Below are 15,245 nucleotides of genomic sequence, written 5' to 3'. Positions count from 1 at the left end.
GAATATATTATCAGACTAAAAGAATCAATAAAAATATAAAATGAATCAATCCTTATAGAATGAGATCTTAAAACCTATAAAAGAAACTCTAAGAGGTAAATGCCATTAAATAATTAATATTTAATTATTAAATGGGAATGCATGTGCAAAAGTGAATTTTAAGTAGGTAGTAAAGTTAATTTAATAAATTAAATTAAATTAATCCTTTAACTATATATATATATATATATATATATATATATATATATATATATATATATATATATATATATATATATATATATATATATATATATATATATATATATATATATATATATATATATATATATATATATATATATATATATATATAACATCAAGAGTAATACTTCTCAAGGCTCCTATTTTCATCAATACTAACCCACATAAAAAAATCTTGCAATTTGATGAAAATAAGTGCCTCCAAAAAGGATTGCTCTTGACATACTACATATACATATACATACATGTGTGTGTGTGTGTGATATATGTGTGTGTGTGTGTGTGTGTGTACACACACACACACACATACATATATACGTGTGTGTGTGTGTGTGTGTGTGTGTGTGTAAAAGCTAGTGATGTACATATGTGCTACATATATCATGAAATATCAAAAAGAACAAGACAACTAACAAATTTTAGGTTCAAAATTGGGAGTAAAGATCTAAACATTGAATTTAGGGATTTCATTCTATTATGCAATTAATTCCAAAGGTAAGTGAGATATTATGAGATATCAAACCATTATTATTAATAGTTATGCATTTATGTATGTGCAATGATTAGCTGATAGGAATCATTTGTGTATATGATTGGAAACATGGGTGTACATTAGATATAGTTTAAATTTCATAGCTTCCAACATAGATGCATGTTTGTTTTCTCCCATATCTCATTGTATTTGTTTTGTTAGCATGTTGGCTACTTCATTGTTGAGGTGATTAGCCCCTTTTAAAACCCAATATAAAAAAAATGCTTAGCTTTAGACCTTCAAAGTACTTCCCTTAGAATGTAGAAAACAAAAATCAAAGTTGAATCCACTTTATAACATCCAAATCCTTTGTGTTTCTTCTTTATGTGCATTCTTGTATCTATTTATGAGATGCAAAGCCATGGGTATTAAGAGGAAATCTAGAAAAGTCATACACTTGTTATAAAAACAAGTACAAAGGGGCAAAGAGGAGATAGCTCGAATACATCATAAACCATAAATGCAATTGCTTCCACTTGAAAGATTGTGTTATGTTGTTATAATTTTGATATCAGATGAATGGCTTCATTAGGATTAACCATAATTTTCAAGCAATTTAATAAAGGTATAATCCCTATAAAGGACCTTAAACTATCGTTGCTTCACAAAATTTTGGTGTTGTTATATTTGATGAAATAATTCTATGCTACACTACACAAACTCCTGCCACCACCTCAACTCATTCCTAGAATATGCATGCATACATGCAAACAATTAGATTTTGTGAAATGATTTTCCCTTTCCAAGCAAACAACAAAGGAAAAATCATAAAGTGGAATTAGATAATCAAACAAACAAAAGTGGAAACATTTGACATGATTGGTATTCTAATTTTTTGTTGCTACAAAACAATTTTGTGTAGCAGCTTAGCTAATTTTTGTGGTAGAATTTTTTCCTTTTTATATTTTAGACTCCATTTCCATAGAATTTTTTTATTTTTCCTACTTAATTTTTGTTCTCTTAAATATTTCAATTTTATCAAATTGAGTTTGATTTGTTGTGTCCTTAATTTTTAAATAACAAAAGAGGCAAAAATCTGTATAATTTAACAGAGGTTACTGAATGTATAATTTAACAGAGGTTACTGAATTAATTCTTCCTAGCAATTATTGGCATGGAAATAAATAAATAGAATGTGTCAAGGAGTTATAGATATATAATGAGGTCTAAGAATAACTAATTAGAATTTATTTCAAGAATTATGTATTTATTTAGAATAATATATTTTTAAGAAAGGGACTAGTTGTTACAAGTTATTTTATGACATATAATTAAAATATCCTAAACAAGCATTCTTTTATTTATTCAAACCAATTACATATAAAAGTGTTATCTTTTGTTCAATACACAAATCAGGCTCTTACATTTAACAACATAGTTACTTTTGCATGCATAGCATTTAAATAATAACAAGATCGCTAAATATAGAAAACTTTTCATACATAACTTTTAAAATTGTTATATCACATCCCCATGTTGTTGCTTGAATCAATTTTCCTCTTAAATTTTAGCAGAATGGCATTCCCATGCAAATTTAAAATTATGGGAAAATGAAAATTTATAATATTTTCCTATTTTTGTGGATCATCTATTTTTTAGCAAATAACATAAGTTGTGGGAAAAGACAGGGGACTAGAAATAAGTATCAATTGCTTATTGAAACAAAATGACACATGTCTTCACCATATATATTTTATCACCTTTTTATTTGCCTACGATTTAGTATAAGAATTATTTGCAACAAAAATGATCAAAAATCTGATAAAATAATATTTAGAACATGTTTAAAATTAAGAAGCAAATATTATAGTCCATGAGACCACCAACTCCACAAAGTATGCCAAAACAAAATGAGCAAATGTTGCTAACAAAATTAAACTAAGCAACAACATGGGCACCTGCTCTTAAAGAGCATCAAACCTAGAACAAGTATTTCATGCATAGCTTTTAAAGCAATTACTAAATACTAAACATTCTCTAAAGCCTCAAGACATTTCCAACACCTGGAAACTAGATGTCCTTCCTTGTCATAAAAATTGCAAGGCTCACTTGCAAACTTTGTAGTCTTGGAGGAAGACTCACTAGACTTAGTAGGTTTACCCTTCAGAGTGGATTTATGAGTATCCAATCTAGAAGATTTCTTGGAGGATCTCTCACTGCCAGTTGAATCTTCTTTGGGCTTCAATTTTAGATTTGGCTTCCTTATAGATGTCTAAGCAACCAATATTTAGTTTTTTGATCTTGGTAGAGAGTCCAACTATGTAAAATTATCATTCTCTCTAGTCAATCAATCACATAATACTTCATATGGGAATGATAAATCTAGAACCCAATGCATCCATAGTGGAATGGAAGGTGGAAGAGAAAATATAAAAGTTTCCTCAAAGCTTTGACATAATCATATAGATGCACTTCGTATCAATCTTATTCTTTCCACAACCCTATAATAATGATCTTTGTTATTTAAATCTCATTAGAAAGTCCTCAATGGAGACAAAAGAATCATGTACAAGTGATGTAATATTTTCCTCAATATGAAGTTTCCTGAACTTGTTGATGGTACCAAACAAGTTCTTGAACTTGGCTCATATCTCTCGAGGAGTATCACACCCATCAAGATGAAACTATAAGTTGTCTAAAACACTTAAAGAAATCAAACCCATGGCCTCATTCATCTTATTCTTATGCTACAAGGTCTAATGGGTACTCTAAAAAATTGGTTGTGTTTCATCTAAACAAGACCACAAACCCTTTTAACGAAGAAGTCATGACATGGTAGTTGTCCATGTGTCATAGTTATGTGGGTATAAAGGAACTAGACAAGAAAGGGTCTCAACCATTTTTTTAGAAGGTGTTTGTTTTAATATAATTCTGGTTTAATGATGTAAATTACAAAAACAAGAATAAAAAACACCCCCTACAATGCAAAAAAACAAACCCTAGATGCTAGAAGGAATGTGTATACAAGAGCGAAAAAATAGCTTCAATTGAGTATCATGTGTACCTTTGAAAAAATCTGATGAAAATAATAAAAAATATGTAAAGATCTCGAAGGGATATTTTTGGCTCTTCTTTTGGATCGAAAAATAGAGTGAAATTGAGCAAGTTATGCCCTCTGAAATGCAAAAAAGATCATCAAATTTCAATAGTAAAAATAGGTACTATTCTAGAAAAAATTACCAATAAAACCTACACCAATGCATGTGTCTCAGAATTATCTTTCCGACAATATCTCTTTTGCCCAATTTCGATAGTGTATGCTCAAGATATCGTTAAAAAATGACAAGCACCTCTAGAAAGTAAAACAAAAATCATAAACCCCCTTTAGCAAAAAATAATAAGCCCCCTCATTGCAATAGGACCACCCATTAAGAAAGGAGGGGGTTGGTGGCCCATGAGCAGTGCAACAATGGAGATTTTAGGTGGAGGTGGCCAAGGAGTGATGCACAGAAACACACACACACACAAACAAAGAGGTAACAATGTATATAATTTAATAGAGGTTGTTGAATTAATTCTTCATAGAAATTATTGGTGTGGAAATAAATAAAAAGAATTTTGTCAATGAGTTGTGTGTGTGTGTGTGTGTGTGTGTGTGTGTGTGTTCCATATGCATGTGCATGTGAACATGCATATGAAACACATAGAAACACACACAAGCGCGTGCACACACACACACACACACATACACGCACATGCACACACACACGCATGCACACACGCACGCACGCACACACACACACACACACACACACACACACACACACACACACATGTGCGCGCGTGCAGACACACACACACACACACACACTTATGAATACTCAATTAGAATTTATTTCAAGAATTATGCATCTGTTTAAAATGATATATTTGGTACATATGTTAAAACAATATGGCTATCAAATAAAAAGCAAGTAGAATAATTATATTTTTCCACAAATCAAATTTGAATAAATAAATGAAGAATACAACCTATTTTTTATTGAAATTAATGGCATTTTTCTAAAATAAGTCATTGATCACTACGATGTAATAGTTGTCCACCTCTACTAGTAAGAAAGAATGTTGTTGAGAGAGCAGAAATTCATAACAATTGTACTAAGAAACAATTACCACATAGTGGTAAGTACTTTCTGTAAAGAGTAGTAAATAATTATAAAATTGTTTCAACTAATAAATTATTATTAATTTATTAATATGGTAGATTAAAATAAATATATAGAATAGTTATTAGTATAATAATTTGAGTTAAAACTATTTTTTATTAAAATTTACATTTTAGTTTTTTTAATTCATTGTTCTCAACACAAAATTATATAAACATAAATAAATAAATTGATTGTTTTATTTTCAAATTTAAAAATAATAATTCAATCAATATTTTTATTGTGAAAGATGGAAAAAACTTAGAAAACATTTTTTTTTCAAGGGATTGATATTTAAACATATAATAATGTAACATTTATCATTTTATAAAATTATTTTTTAAATATGTTTATTAATAATTATAAATAACGACACACATATATTAAATATTAACATCCTATATATATTTCAAACATTGAACATATAAAATATAAAAGAAATAAAAATAAAAATAAAAAGATAATAAATATGTATTATACTAGTTAGAAAATAATATTTTACTTGAAAAATATAGAGTAATTTAATTTTGTGTAATTCTAATAAAAAAATTAAAATATTTATGCAAAGTATCTAAACCATGATACTTAAAAATATCAAAGAAAATAGTTTAGTATATTTAATATAGTAAAGTGAGTGAAATATTACCAATATTCAAATTATACATGAGATATTTTATTGTTAACTAAACTAAAAAATTATTATATTTGAATATTCCTAAACTATTGATTAAATTATACAATTTTCTAATTTCTTTGTTTAATATAAAAAAATATTTGAAAATAAATTAATATCATAATATTTTATATTTTTACTTTTAACATAATCACATCTTTTAATTCATTATCCAAAATAAGCTCACTCTTTTTTTATAAGATGTAAGATGATATTAACATTGCTTAATCAATAATGTTAAAGTAGATAATTGATCTTATCCGATACTTTATTATAGTAATTGTAAACTAGATGTAACCTAAATATAATTGAGCTTATATAATCTTTGAGAATTTTACCACTATAAATGTAATATGGAGGGAGCTCTAAAAAAAGGGTCCTATAAGACCAAATAAATTGAACCAATTATAATCTAGATAAATTATTTTTCATAATATATTTAATTGATAATAAATATATAAGCCTTAGAAATAATGAAATTAAGGAAAAATACCTGAATATAATTGGTTGATTTGTAAAAAATTAATTCACTAATACTGCAAACTGAATGGAATAGTACTAGCCTACAACAAGCACAATAAGAACACTGTGAGAAATTTATTGTGTTTTCCATTGTTGAATCTTTCAACATAAACCCTCTAAAACATTTTATGGAAATAGAGGGATTATTAGAAACTTAAAGAGAAGAAAGAAAAAATAGAAACTTTTTGGCAGGATTGGCAATGCTACAAGGAAACATTTCTAATTGACTTAAAAATTGATCTTAAAGCGATAAACTTTAACTAGAAAAATATTATAGTTCTCTTATTATGTTTTTAGTGTGAAAATGTCAAAATCACAATCTATACTTTCATAATGTTTCTTGTATTACAATAGTTTATATGATCAAATATCCTTTAAATATGCAACAAGAGTGGGTTTAGATAAAACTTGATCTCATATTTAAGGGTGTTATTACACAAACTATTAGTTAGTTATGAATTATAATCTTGAATTTTCTCTTTTTCATATTTTTGTCTACATATTTTTAAAATAAGTTTTTTCTTTTCTTTTTTATGTGATGGTATGTTGACGATCTATACAAGGTACAATTATTATTTTCATATTATTTATAGTACACTTTTGTTATTTATTTGCATATCTTATATAACTTTCATGTATTTAGACTTCACATTGTTTGTAGCACATTTTAATTTTAAAAAATTCAAATAAACAAGAACATCGAATATTCTAATATATTTATTAGATGGCTCAATCCTTTTAACATACATATAAGATAAAGAATAGACACATGTTCTCCAACATACACATTCAATTCTTTTAACATGTATATATAAATATAAATTGTAAAACCCAATATTCAATCAATCACTTTAATAGATAGAAGACAAAGATTAGACAAAGATTTTTACTCAAATTCTAATAAACAACAACATCAAGTTCAATCCTTTTAACATAAAGAATAGGCATGTGTTTATCAACACACACATTCAATTTATTTAACATGTATGTATAAAAAATAGATTGTAACAATAAGTAAACACCCAATATTCAATCAATCACTTTAAAATAGAAGACAAAGATTCTTACTCATAAGTTTTAAAAAAATAGGACATATGTCCTATGTTAAATATTTTTTAAAGTCACCATCAACATCCATAAATTAAAATATTTTACCCCTTGAAATTAATAAAGCCAACCAAAAGTGCACATCTTTTTTACTAAAAAATGACTTAATCTTGAATTATAATATTTAGTTATGAATTATAGACTTGAATTATAAACTTTTAGTTGGTTATGAATTATAATCTTGAATTTTTTTTTTCTTATTTCAAACATTTTATATATTTTCAAAATACATTTTTTCTTCTTTTTAATATAATAGTACGTTCACACAACCAACTATGTAACTTTCATGTATGTAAACTTCATATTGTTTTTGTTTACAACACATTGTAATTATATTAAAAACACATTATAATAAACAACAATAAACATCATAGTATTTTCAAACATATTTACTAGATGATTCAATCCCTTGAACATATACATAAGATACAAATAGAAATGTATTCTTCACTAGATTCAATCCATATAAAAATAAATTGTAACAATAAACAAACATTGAATATTCATCAATCACTTTTCCATATAAAAGCCAAAGATTACAAATATCCTCCCTCAAAAATAAAAAATATAATAACACATGTCCTCCTATGATAAAATGGTTCCCCATCAACATCAATAAATGACCCCTTAAAATCAATAAAGCCAAGCAAAAGTCTCTTTGACTTAAAAATGACTTCTTAACAAGAAAATAATTGATTGATGAAACTGGAATCTAGCCACCATTCTTTTTGACACCAAAATGACTCCTAATCAATAAACTAAAATAATTAATTGATAAAACTACCACTTTTGAGCTCTATTACTAAAAATTGGAAACAAATGGGGCATGGTCCCCCAAAAGATGAAAGATTAAATTGCCGTATATCACATAAAGACGAATCAGGGACCCCGTAAATACACATGGTGTTCCATAAAGAATTGAATTAAAAATAAATATAAATATAAATATATATATAGTTTCTCTTACTAAATGATTGAGAGTGGAAGAGACGGGAGAAAATTAGACGCTTCCAGTCCCATTCCACGTGGCGAACTCTCGGCGGTCTCTGTCCGATGGTAGGGCCCACAGTGAGCGGGGACCACCGTGACACGCGTACGCAGAAGCCCATGCTGAGGACTATAAGCGACCAAGGTTCGACACCCACCACTCACAGAGTGCTCTATAACTTTTGTGTCTGATTGAGGAATCTCTGGTTCAGTTCATAAAGAGGGTCGAATTAGTACACTGGGAAAGTGGGGGCCATAGGGAAAGCAGAGGGGATTCACGTGCCGTGGAAATGCGTAGGCGATGGGAACAAGTGGCGCGATAAGAGGTGAGAAAATGGGTGGCCCAGACACTTTTGGCTTCTTGCCCTCAGATTGTCCTTAAAAAGGGAGCTCGCGGTGTTCAAATAACACTCACAACCCAAGAATCTGTGAGAGTTTTGGTAAGTTGGTCGGTAACAGGAGGAGGAGCAGAGGCAGAAACAGTGAGGAAAATCAGTCGGGGAAGATGTTTATCAACAAGTTTCGAGTGCAGAGCCCTAATGTGAAGTACAGCGAGGAGAGCATTGAGTCTGTGTATGATTATCAGACCACCGAGCTTGTTCATGAGAACAGGGATGGGAATTATGAGTGGGTCGTCAAGCCCAAGAGTGTTAAGTATGAGTTCAAGACTGATACCAGGCTTCCCAAACTCGGGTGGGTTATGTTCAATTTGTGTACTTGTTTTGTTGTGTTTGTAGATTTGAATGGTTTTTAAATCTTCCTGGTTCTCTGTAATCTGTGGAGGCTTGGTGGGTAAGTCCGATTGTTGTATTTATTCCGTGTTTCTAGATTTGGATGGTTTTTTGCGTCTTGGTTTTCTGTAATCTGGTGAGGAAGGTTAATTTCTTGTTTCTTTAGTCCCATTGCCCAAAATATGTTAAATATGAGTTCAAGATTGACACCAGGCTTCCCAAATTCCGGGGACGAAGTTTGATTAATGTGTTTTTGGTTGTGTTTGATGATTTGGAAGGTTTTCTTCTTCTCGGTTTTCTGTAATCTATCAAGAAACGCTAAAGCTAATTTCTCGTTTCTTTTGCCCAATTTGATATGTGGTGGACTGGCTAGAACATCTGTTGCTAATTTTGAAATATTTTTCGGAAATTGCTGGTTTATATGTGAAAACTATGAGACCTGTTTGCAGATACATGGGTTTAGTTTTATATTAACGGCTTGTACGATTTCACATAGAAAGTTTATTTTAGTGATTCAGAGAATCTTTTCATTTAGATGCTAAATAGCAGTTCTTTTGTTGTCGCCGTTTCTGGATTCGAGTTGTATTTGAAATATTTTATCTAACATTTCGAATTCTATGGATTATGGAAATCTTCGTCCAAACTGGTCATCCGCGGTCATGCTGACGCAGATGATCTTTTGATTTAGATGCTGAACAGTAGTTCTTTGAATTATTTAACATTTAGAATGTACGGATTGTGGAAATTTAATATAATTTGTAGTTTTTGTTTAAATTTGTCTTTGTAATTTGTGCAGGGTCATGCTGGTGGGTTGGGGTGGAAACAATGGCTCGACCCTGACAGCAGGTGTTATTGCCAACCGAGAGTAAGGATTTGTGCAGATGTGCATCTTGCTTTTGGCAGATGCGAATCTTGCTTTTGTTGTGTTCTATTGACGATTGATTTCGACATATTAACTGAAATTTCAGCGGTTGGTGGATTTTTTTTTTAGGGGAATTTCTTGGGTGACGAAGGATAAGGTACAGCAGGCAAATTACTTTGGGTCTCTCACCCAAGCCTCCACTGTGAGAATCGGCTCGTATAATGGGGAAGAGATCCATGCTCCCTTCAAGAGCCTCCTTCCCATGGTAAAAATCGAATTCTCTTTCTGTTCCTCACCTGCCTTTTTTGTGACTCTGTTTTGCTGTTTTTTTTTGGTGTGAGGATTTTTTCTGTCGTCTAAATGGAAGCCCCAAGTACTATTGTATTCACTATCATCTTCAGTTGCATGAAAGTGATTTTCGTTTTTGAAGAAAACTATCTATCTTCGTAGAATTAAAGAATTCTTCAGAAAAGCAGCTTATCAAGTAATTGCTGGAATGACTCGTTGTAGAATCTACAAGGTTATTTCCAAGTGTCTTAGATTGTTTAAAATTTAAAGTCTGTTCATATTCAAAATGTGTTTGGAGATTGGAGAAATGAGCCACCTCCAAACATTATGTTCAAAGGAAGTGTATTCCTGAAGTTCGATCATTGTCTTGGTTTTTTTGTCAGTTTTGATTTTGGCTTGGACTGCTGACAATTTAGTTTTGATTTCCTTAGCAACTTTTCATAATCGATCAACCTTAACTGATCCATGAATTGATTGAGTTTCATCCTCGGAATGAGTCACCTCCAAAAAGTATGCACAAGTTCCTGAAGTTTGATCTAGCTGATCCGTGAAAAGTAGCTCTGTAATCTTCCTAAAGTTTGATCCTAACTGATCCATTTTGTAGCTCCATAGTATAAGGTTAGAAGCTCAGTAGTTGCACAGTAGCTCTGTATTAAAGCTATAGGAGCTCAGTAGTTTGATATTTTTGATCCATGAAGAGAGCATGGTAGATCCACGCAAGGAGCTCAAAAGTAGCTCTCTTAGATCCACGCAAAAAGCTCAAAAGGTGCCAATCCGCGCCAAGAGCTCAGTACTTTCCAGTATACGTAGGAGGGTAGACGAGTATGCACATGGGAGTTTTCCTAAAATCAGGTAAATTGGTCCATGAAAAGCTTTTTCACCCTCAGCAGTAGAGCACCGTAGTATGCAGACAGAGAGTAGAAGGTTAGCACATGAGAGTATTTAACTTTGGTCAGGGTTAGTTGCACAGTGCAGATTAGGAGTATGCACATGATAGTTGCTAAGTTTAGTTTAGGATCAAACTGATCAAGGCACATCGTATGATCTAGTGACATTCTAGTTTCTCTGTCTAGAATAAAAAAGCTGATCTAGGTTAGTCGTCCAATATTAGCGAGGGTTACTAGTTCTAGCACCCTTAAAATAAGAGGGTTAGTGGTTCAATATTTGAAGGTGTTCCCTCAAAACTAGAGGGCATTAGTGGTCACTGGTTCAATATTAGAAGATTACTACCATTGTAGTAGTTAGAAGATCAATATCCTTCTGGTGGTTACTGGTTCAATATTAGAGGGTTAATAGTTCTATACTTTCGAAACTGAAGGGAAGGGTTTCTAGTTCAATATTAGAGAGTTCTGTACTCCGTCTAGCACTGGTAGAGGAGTATGCACAAGATCAAAAGGTTAGTAGTTCTATACTCTCAAAACAAAAGGGTTATTAGTTCACTAGTAGAATATGCACAAAATCAGATTGGTTCAGGTTAGTAGTACTTGTTTTTAGCTCACTAGTAAACTATGCTGAAGATCAAACCGATCCAGGTTAGTAAGTACCTTAGTATACACATGGGAGTTCCTATGCTGAAGATCAAACCGATCCAGGTTAGTAAATACCTTAGTGTACACATGGACTTCCTAAGCCTAAGTTTGATCCCACCGATCCACTGATTAAGCGACATAATAGATTCAGTGCCTACTGATTCGTTGAAGACGACATAGCTGACTAAGAGGCTAAGTGCTTTGAGCACCCAAACCCTGATAAAGATCCGACCAAAACCTTACACTCCAACACGTAGATTCTGAGCCTAAGTCGTCCAACACAACAGGTTCAGTTCATAACTGGCTCATTGAAGATAACACAGCTGGTTGCAATAGGTTCAGTGGATATCATTGTTTAGAGTTGGATAAAGTAATTTATAAGCTATACAATGTAAATGCATGCATAAAATCTCTCAAGATTTTGAGGAGAAGAATATCATAAAACAAGGTATGATCGTTTTGTTTCTCTCTGTAGTTTTCTTCGGAGTATATCAAGCTTCCCATTTTAATCACAACTGGTATGTGCAGGTGGACCCTAACGATATTGTATTTGGGGGATGGGACATTAGCAACCTGAATTTGGCAGATGCAATGGCCCGAGCTAAGGTACTCGACGTTGACCTCCAGAAGCAGCTGCGACCCTACATGCAGGACATGTTACCCCTTCCTGGCATATATGATCCTGATTTTATAGCTGCAAACCAAGGTGAAAGAGCAAACAATATCATCAAGGGTACAAAGAAGGAACAGGTGCAGCAAATTGTTCAAGACATTAGGTAAGGCTACTGAATTTAGTCTTGCTTTGTCTGTTTTGCAGCAGTGTCGTATCCCTTTTTATCTTCTACAATTTTTGATAGCTTTCTAGAAGGAATTCATTATTTTTTCCTTTATATAGCTGAGAAATGCATGTTATGGTACTTAAAAGAAGAGTTGAGTTATATCCATCTCTTAACTGGGTCAGACAGGGATTTATTCCTTAAAAAGTCTGCACAATTAACATATGTGCCTTCGCCTTCAAAGGCATTTGATTAAAACATCTCTGTTGATGCTCCTAGGTTTTCCTTCGACAGACAATTCTAATTGTTTTCTGAATGTCTTCGACTCCTGTTTATGCAGGGAATTCAAGGCAAAAACAAAGGTGGACAGAGTAGTTGTTCTCTGGACTGCCAATACAGAACGATACAGTGATGTTATGGTAGGACTGAATGACACAAAGGACACTTTCCTTGCATCTCTGGAAAGGGACGAGCCTGAAATCGCGCCTTCATCTCTTTATGCTCTGGCCTGTATTCAAGAAAACGTTCCCTTCATCAATGGCAGTCCTCAGAACACCTTTGTTCCAGGTTTGTAGATCCATTACTGCCAGTCTTGGGGTTTTCTAAGTTTTAATATTATACAAAGAGGTAGTATTTGCAATGATTAGACAATTCCATAGATATGGTAGACATCCTATGATCATTGGAGCGCTCAATTATCTTCCAATTAAATTTCCTCCATAAGAAGGAAGCTGAAATATTATGTTAACATATATCAACACTTTGGTACAAGGGTTTTCCCATGCCCTTCAGTTCTAATACAGATCCAAGCCACAAAACAATATTTTGTAATCAGGAGTGGGTTATTTGGTAGTTTAACATTTTCTACGAAGAGGGATTGGTAGTGTTTGTAATGGAGAACAATTATGACTTGTGTAGCATATATAACATGATCGGAGTATGATGTGTTTCAGGTCTGATAGATATGGCGATTGAGAAGAACAGCCTTATTGGAGGAGACGACTTCAAGAGTGGTCAGACAAAGATGAAATCTGTGCTTGTGGATTTCCTTGTTGGTGCCGGTATCAAGGTCTGCAATTGCAAGAGCTATTTATATTTTATACAATGGTATCCATGTTTAATCCAAACTACTTGAACTGATCAATGTTTTCTATTGCAGCCAACCGCCATCGTGAGCTACAATCACTTAGGAAACAACGACGGGATGAATCTGTCAGCGCCACAGACTTTCCGCTCTAAGGAAATTTCAAAGAGCAATGTTGTAGATGACATGGTTTCCAGCAATCCCATTTTGTATGGGCCTGGTGAACACCCTGACCATGTGGTCGTCATCAAGGTAGAAATTTAACAATTGTTCTTGATTTCTTCTTAACCACTTTTCTTGATTAGTCCTGAAATATATCAATTGTTACTTCTTGCAGTATGTGCCATATGTTGGAGACAGCAAGAGAGCCATGGACGAATACACTTCTGAGATCTTCATGGGAGGGAAGAGCACAATTGTACTCCACAACACTTGTGAAGACTCTCTCCTTGCAGCTCCCCTTATCTTGGATTTGGTCTTACTTGCTGAACTTGCCACCAGGATTGAGCTTAAGAAAGAGGGCGAGGTATTGTACTCTTTAAAGTGATCACCATAAGTTTACACTGTAGTGTTGTACATTCTGGGTTTCAACTAAAATTTGGAAATCACAATTATTTCAGGCCAAATTCCACTCTTTCCACCCCGTGGCAACTATTCTGAGCTACCTCACCAAAGCCCCATTGGTAAGCAATTCATCATAATTCTGGCTGGATTTATTATCTTTTCAAACTTTGCGGCAACTTATAATTGTGTCAATATCTGGTTTGAGTCATTTTCTTTTCAATCATGGCACCAACCTATAATTGTGTGTCAATATCTGGGTCGAGTCATTTTCTTTGCAAACATAGCAGAATACTTGTAATTGAGTATACTATCAATATGTGGATGTAGGTTCCTCCTGGTACTCCTGTGGTGAATGCACTAGCAAAACAGAGGGCTATGCTTGAGAACATAATGAGGGCATGCGTGGGATTGGCACCAGAGAATAACATGATGTTAGAGTACAAGTGAAAAGGCATTTGAACAAATGAAGAACAGCCCGGGCCCCAGGGACATGCATTCAAAGTGTTTTACTTCTCCGGATTTCGGTCACCCTAATTTGTGGCTCTGTGGTTGCTAAGAATTTTTAAAGTAACATTGTTATCAGTGTTTCCATTGCAGTTGGTTTACTTGTCTGGTTTTCCATCAGCTGCCAATCCTCATTTTATATGGCTCTTCGCTTGTTACTAAGAACTATAGAACTAAATTTGGTATCCGTTGTGTTTCCATTGTAGTTGGTGATTATACACTGCAAAAGATTTGGTGACGATGTATGTAGTTATATGAAAATATATATATATATTTACATTTTAAAAAGTTGTGGACCTTTCTTGCGACTGCTTTCTCTTATCATTTTTTTTTTGTTGTATGATTAGTTTCAATTATCTTGCAGCAATATTTTGTACATTGATTTTATTTAGCCTATCCATGCAAAATTATGATCGACAGGTACTACGCTGTGTGGCTTGGCTTCGAGAAGACTCTACATAAGCTTGAATTACATGAAATCTTCCACTGGCGAAGGAAAATCTCTAAACTACTTTTGAACAAAACCCACCATTGATGACGTAGAGTTGCTCACTGCATCGTCATCTAAAACGAGCCCAACGAAGGATATGTAAATGCGATAGCACTTCCTTAAATGGATTTCTTAATTGGAATAATGGAAAGAGCGGATTTTTAATAATGAATATTATTCTACATTATTTTTTATAAACAAAATTGCT

General features: G+C 32.6%; 1 protein-coding gene across 1 annotated transcript; it reads left to right on the top strand.

The window, feature by feature from the left end:
• Window positions 1-8,618: 8,618 nt before the first annotated feature.
• On the top strand, window positions 8,619-14,835 carry LOC149578264 (inositol-3-phosphate synthase). The gene is made up of 10 exons (XM_089828004.1): window positions 8,619-8,902; window positions 9,737-9,805; window positions 9,932-10,067; window positions 12,148-12,395; window positions 12,736-12,962; window positions 13,349-13,464; window positions 13,555-13,731; window positions 13,817-14,005; window positions 14,100-14,162; window positions 14,371-14,835. The coding sequence occupies exons 1-10, from the start codon at window positions 8,715-8,717 to the stop codon at window positions 14,488-14,490; spliced, it is 1,533 nt and encodes a 510-aa protein (XP_089684130.1). The 5' UTR covers window positions 8,619-8,714; the 3' UTR covers window positions 14,491-14,835.
• Window positions 14,836-15,245: the final 410 nt, after the last annotated feature.

Source organism: Cupressus sempervirens, chromosome 1 (genome assembly GCF_028749045.1).
Source record: "Cupressus sempervirens isolate cs-2001-9-10 chromosome 1, ASM2874904v1, whole genome shotgun sequence".
Taxonomy (NCBI): Eukaryota; Viridiplantae; Streptophyta; class Pinopsida; order Cupressales; family Cupressaceae; genus Cupressus; species Cupressus sempervirens.
The sequence above is the reverse complement of the archived record's forward strand: the minus strand, read 5'-3'. Positions and strand labels throughout refer to the sequence as shown.

Bases quoted from the DNA above. Each gene is read 5' to 3' on its own strand.
- LOC149578264 (XM_089828004.1), top strand. From the start codon at position 8,715: ATGTTTATCAACAAGTTTCGAGTGCAGAGCCCTAATGTGAAGTACAGC. The intron at 9,806-9,931 runs GTAAGGATTTGT...TTTTTTTTTTAG, and splicing joins GGTGTTATTGCCAACCGAGA to GGGAATTTCTTGGGTGACGA. The intron at 10,068-12,147 runs GTAAAAATCGAA...TGGTATGTGCAG, and splicing joins TCAAGAGCCTCCTTCCCATG to GTGGACCCTAACGATATTGT.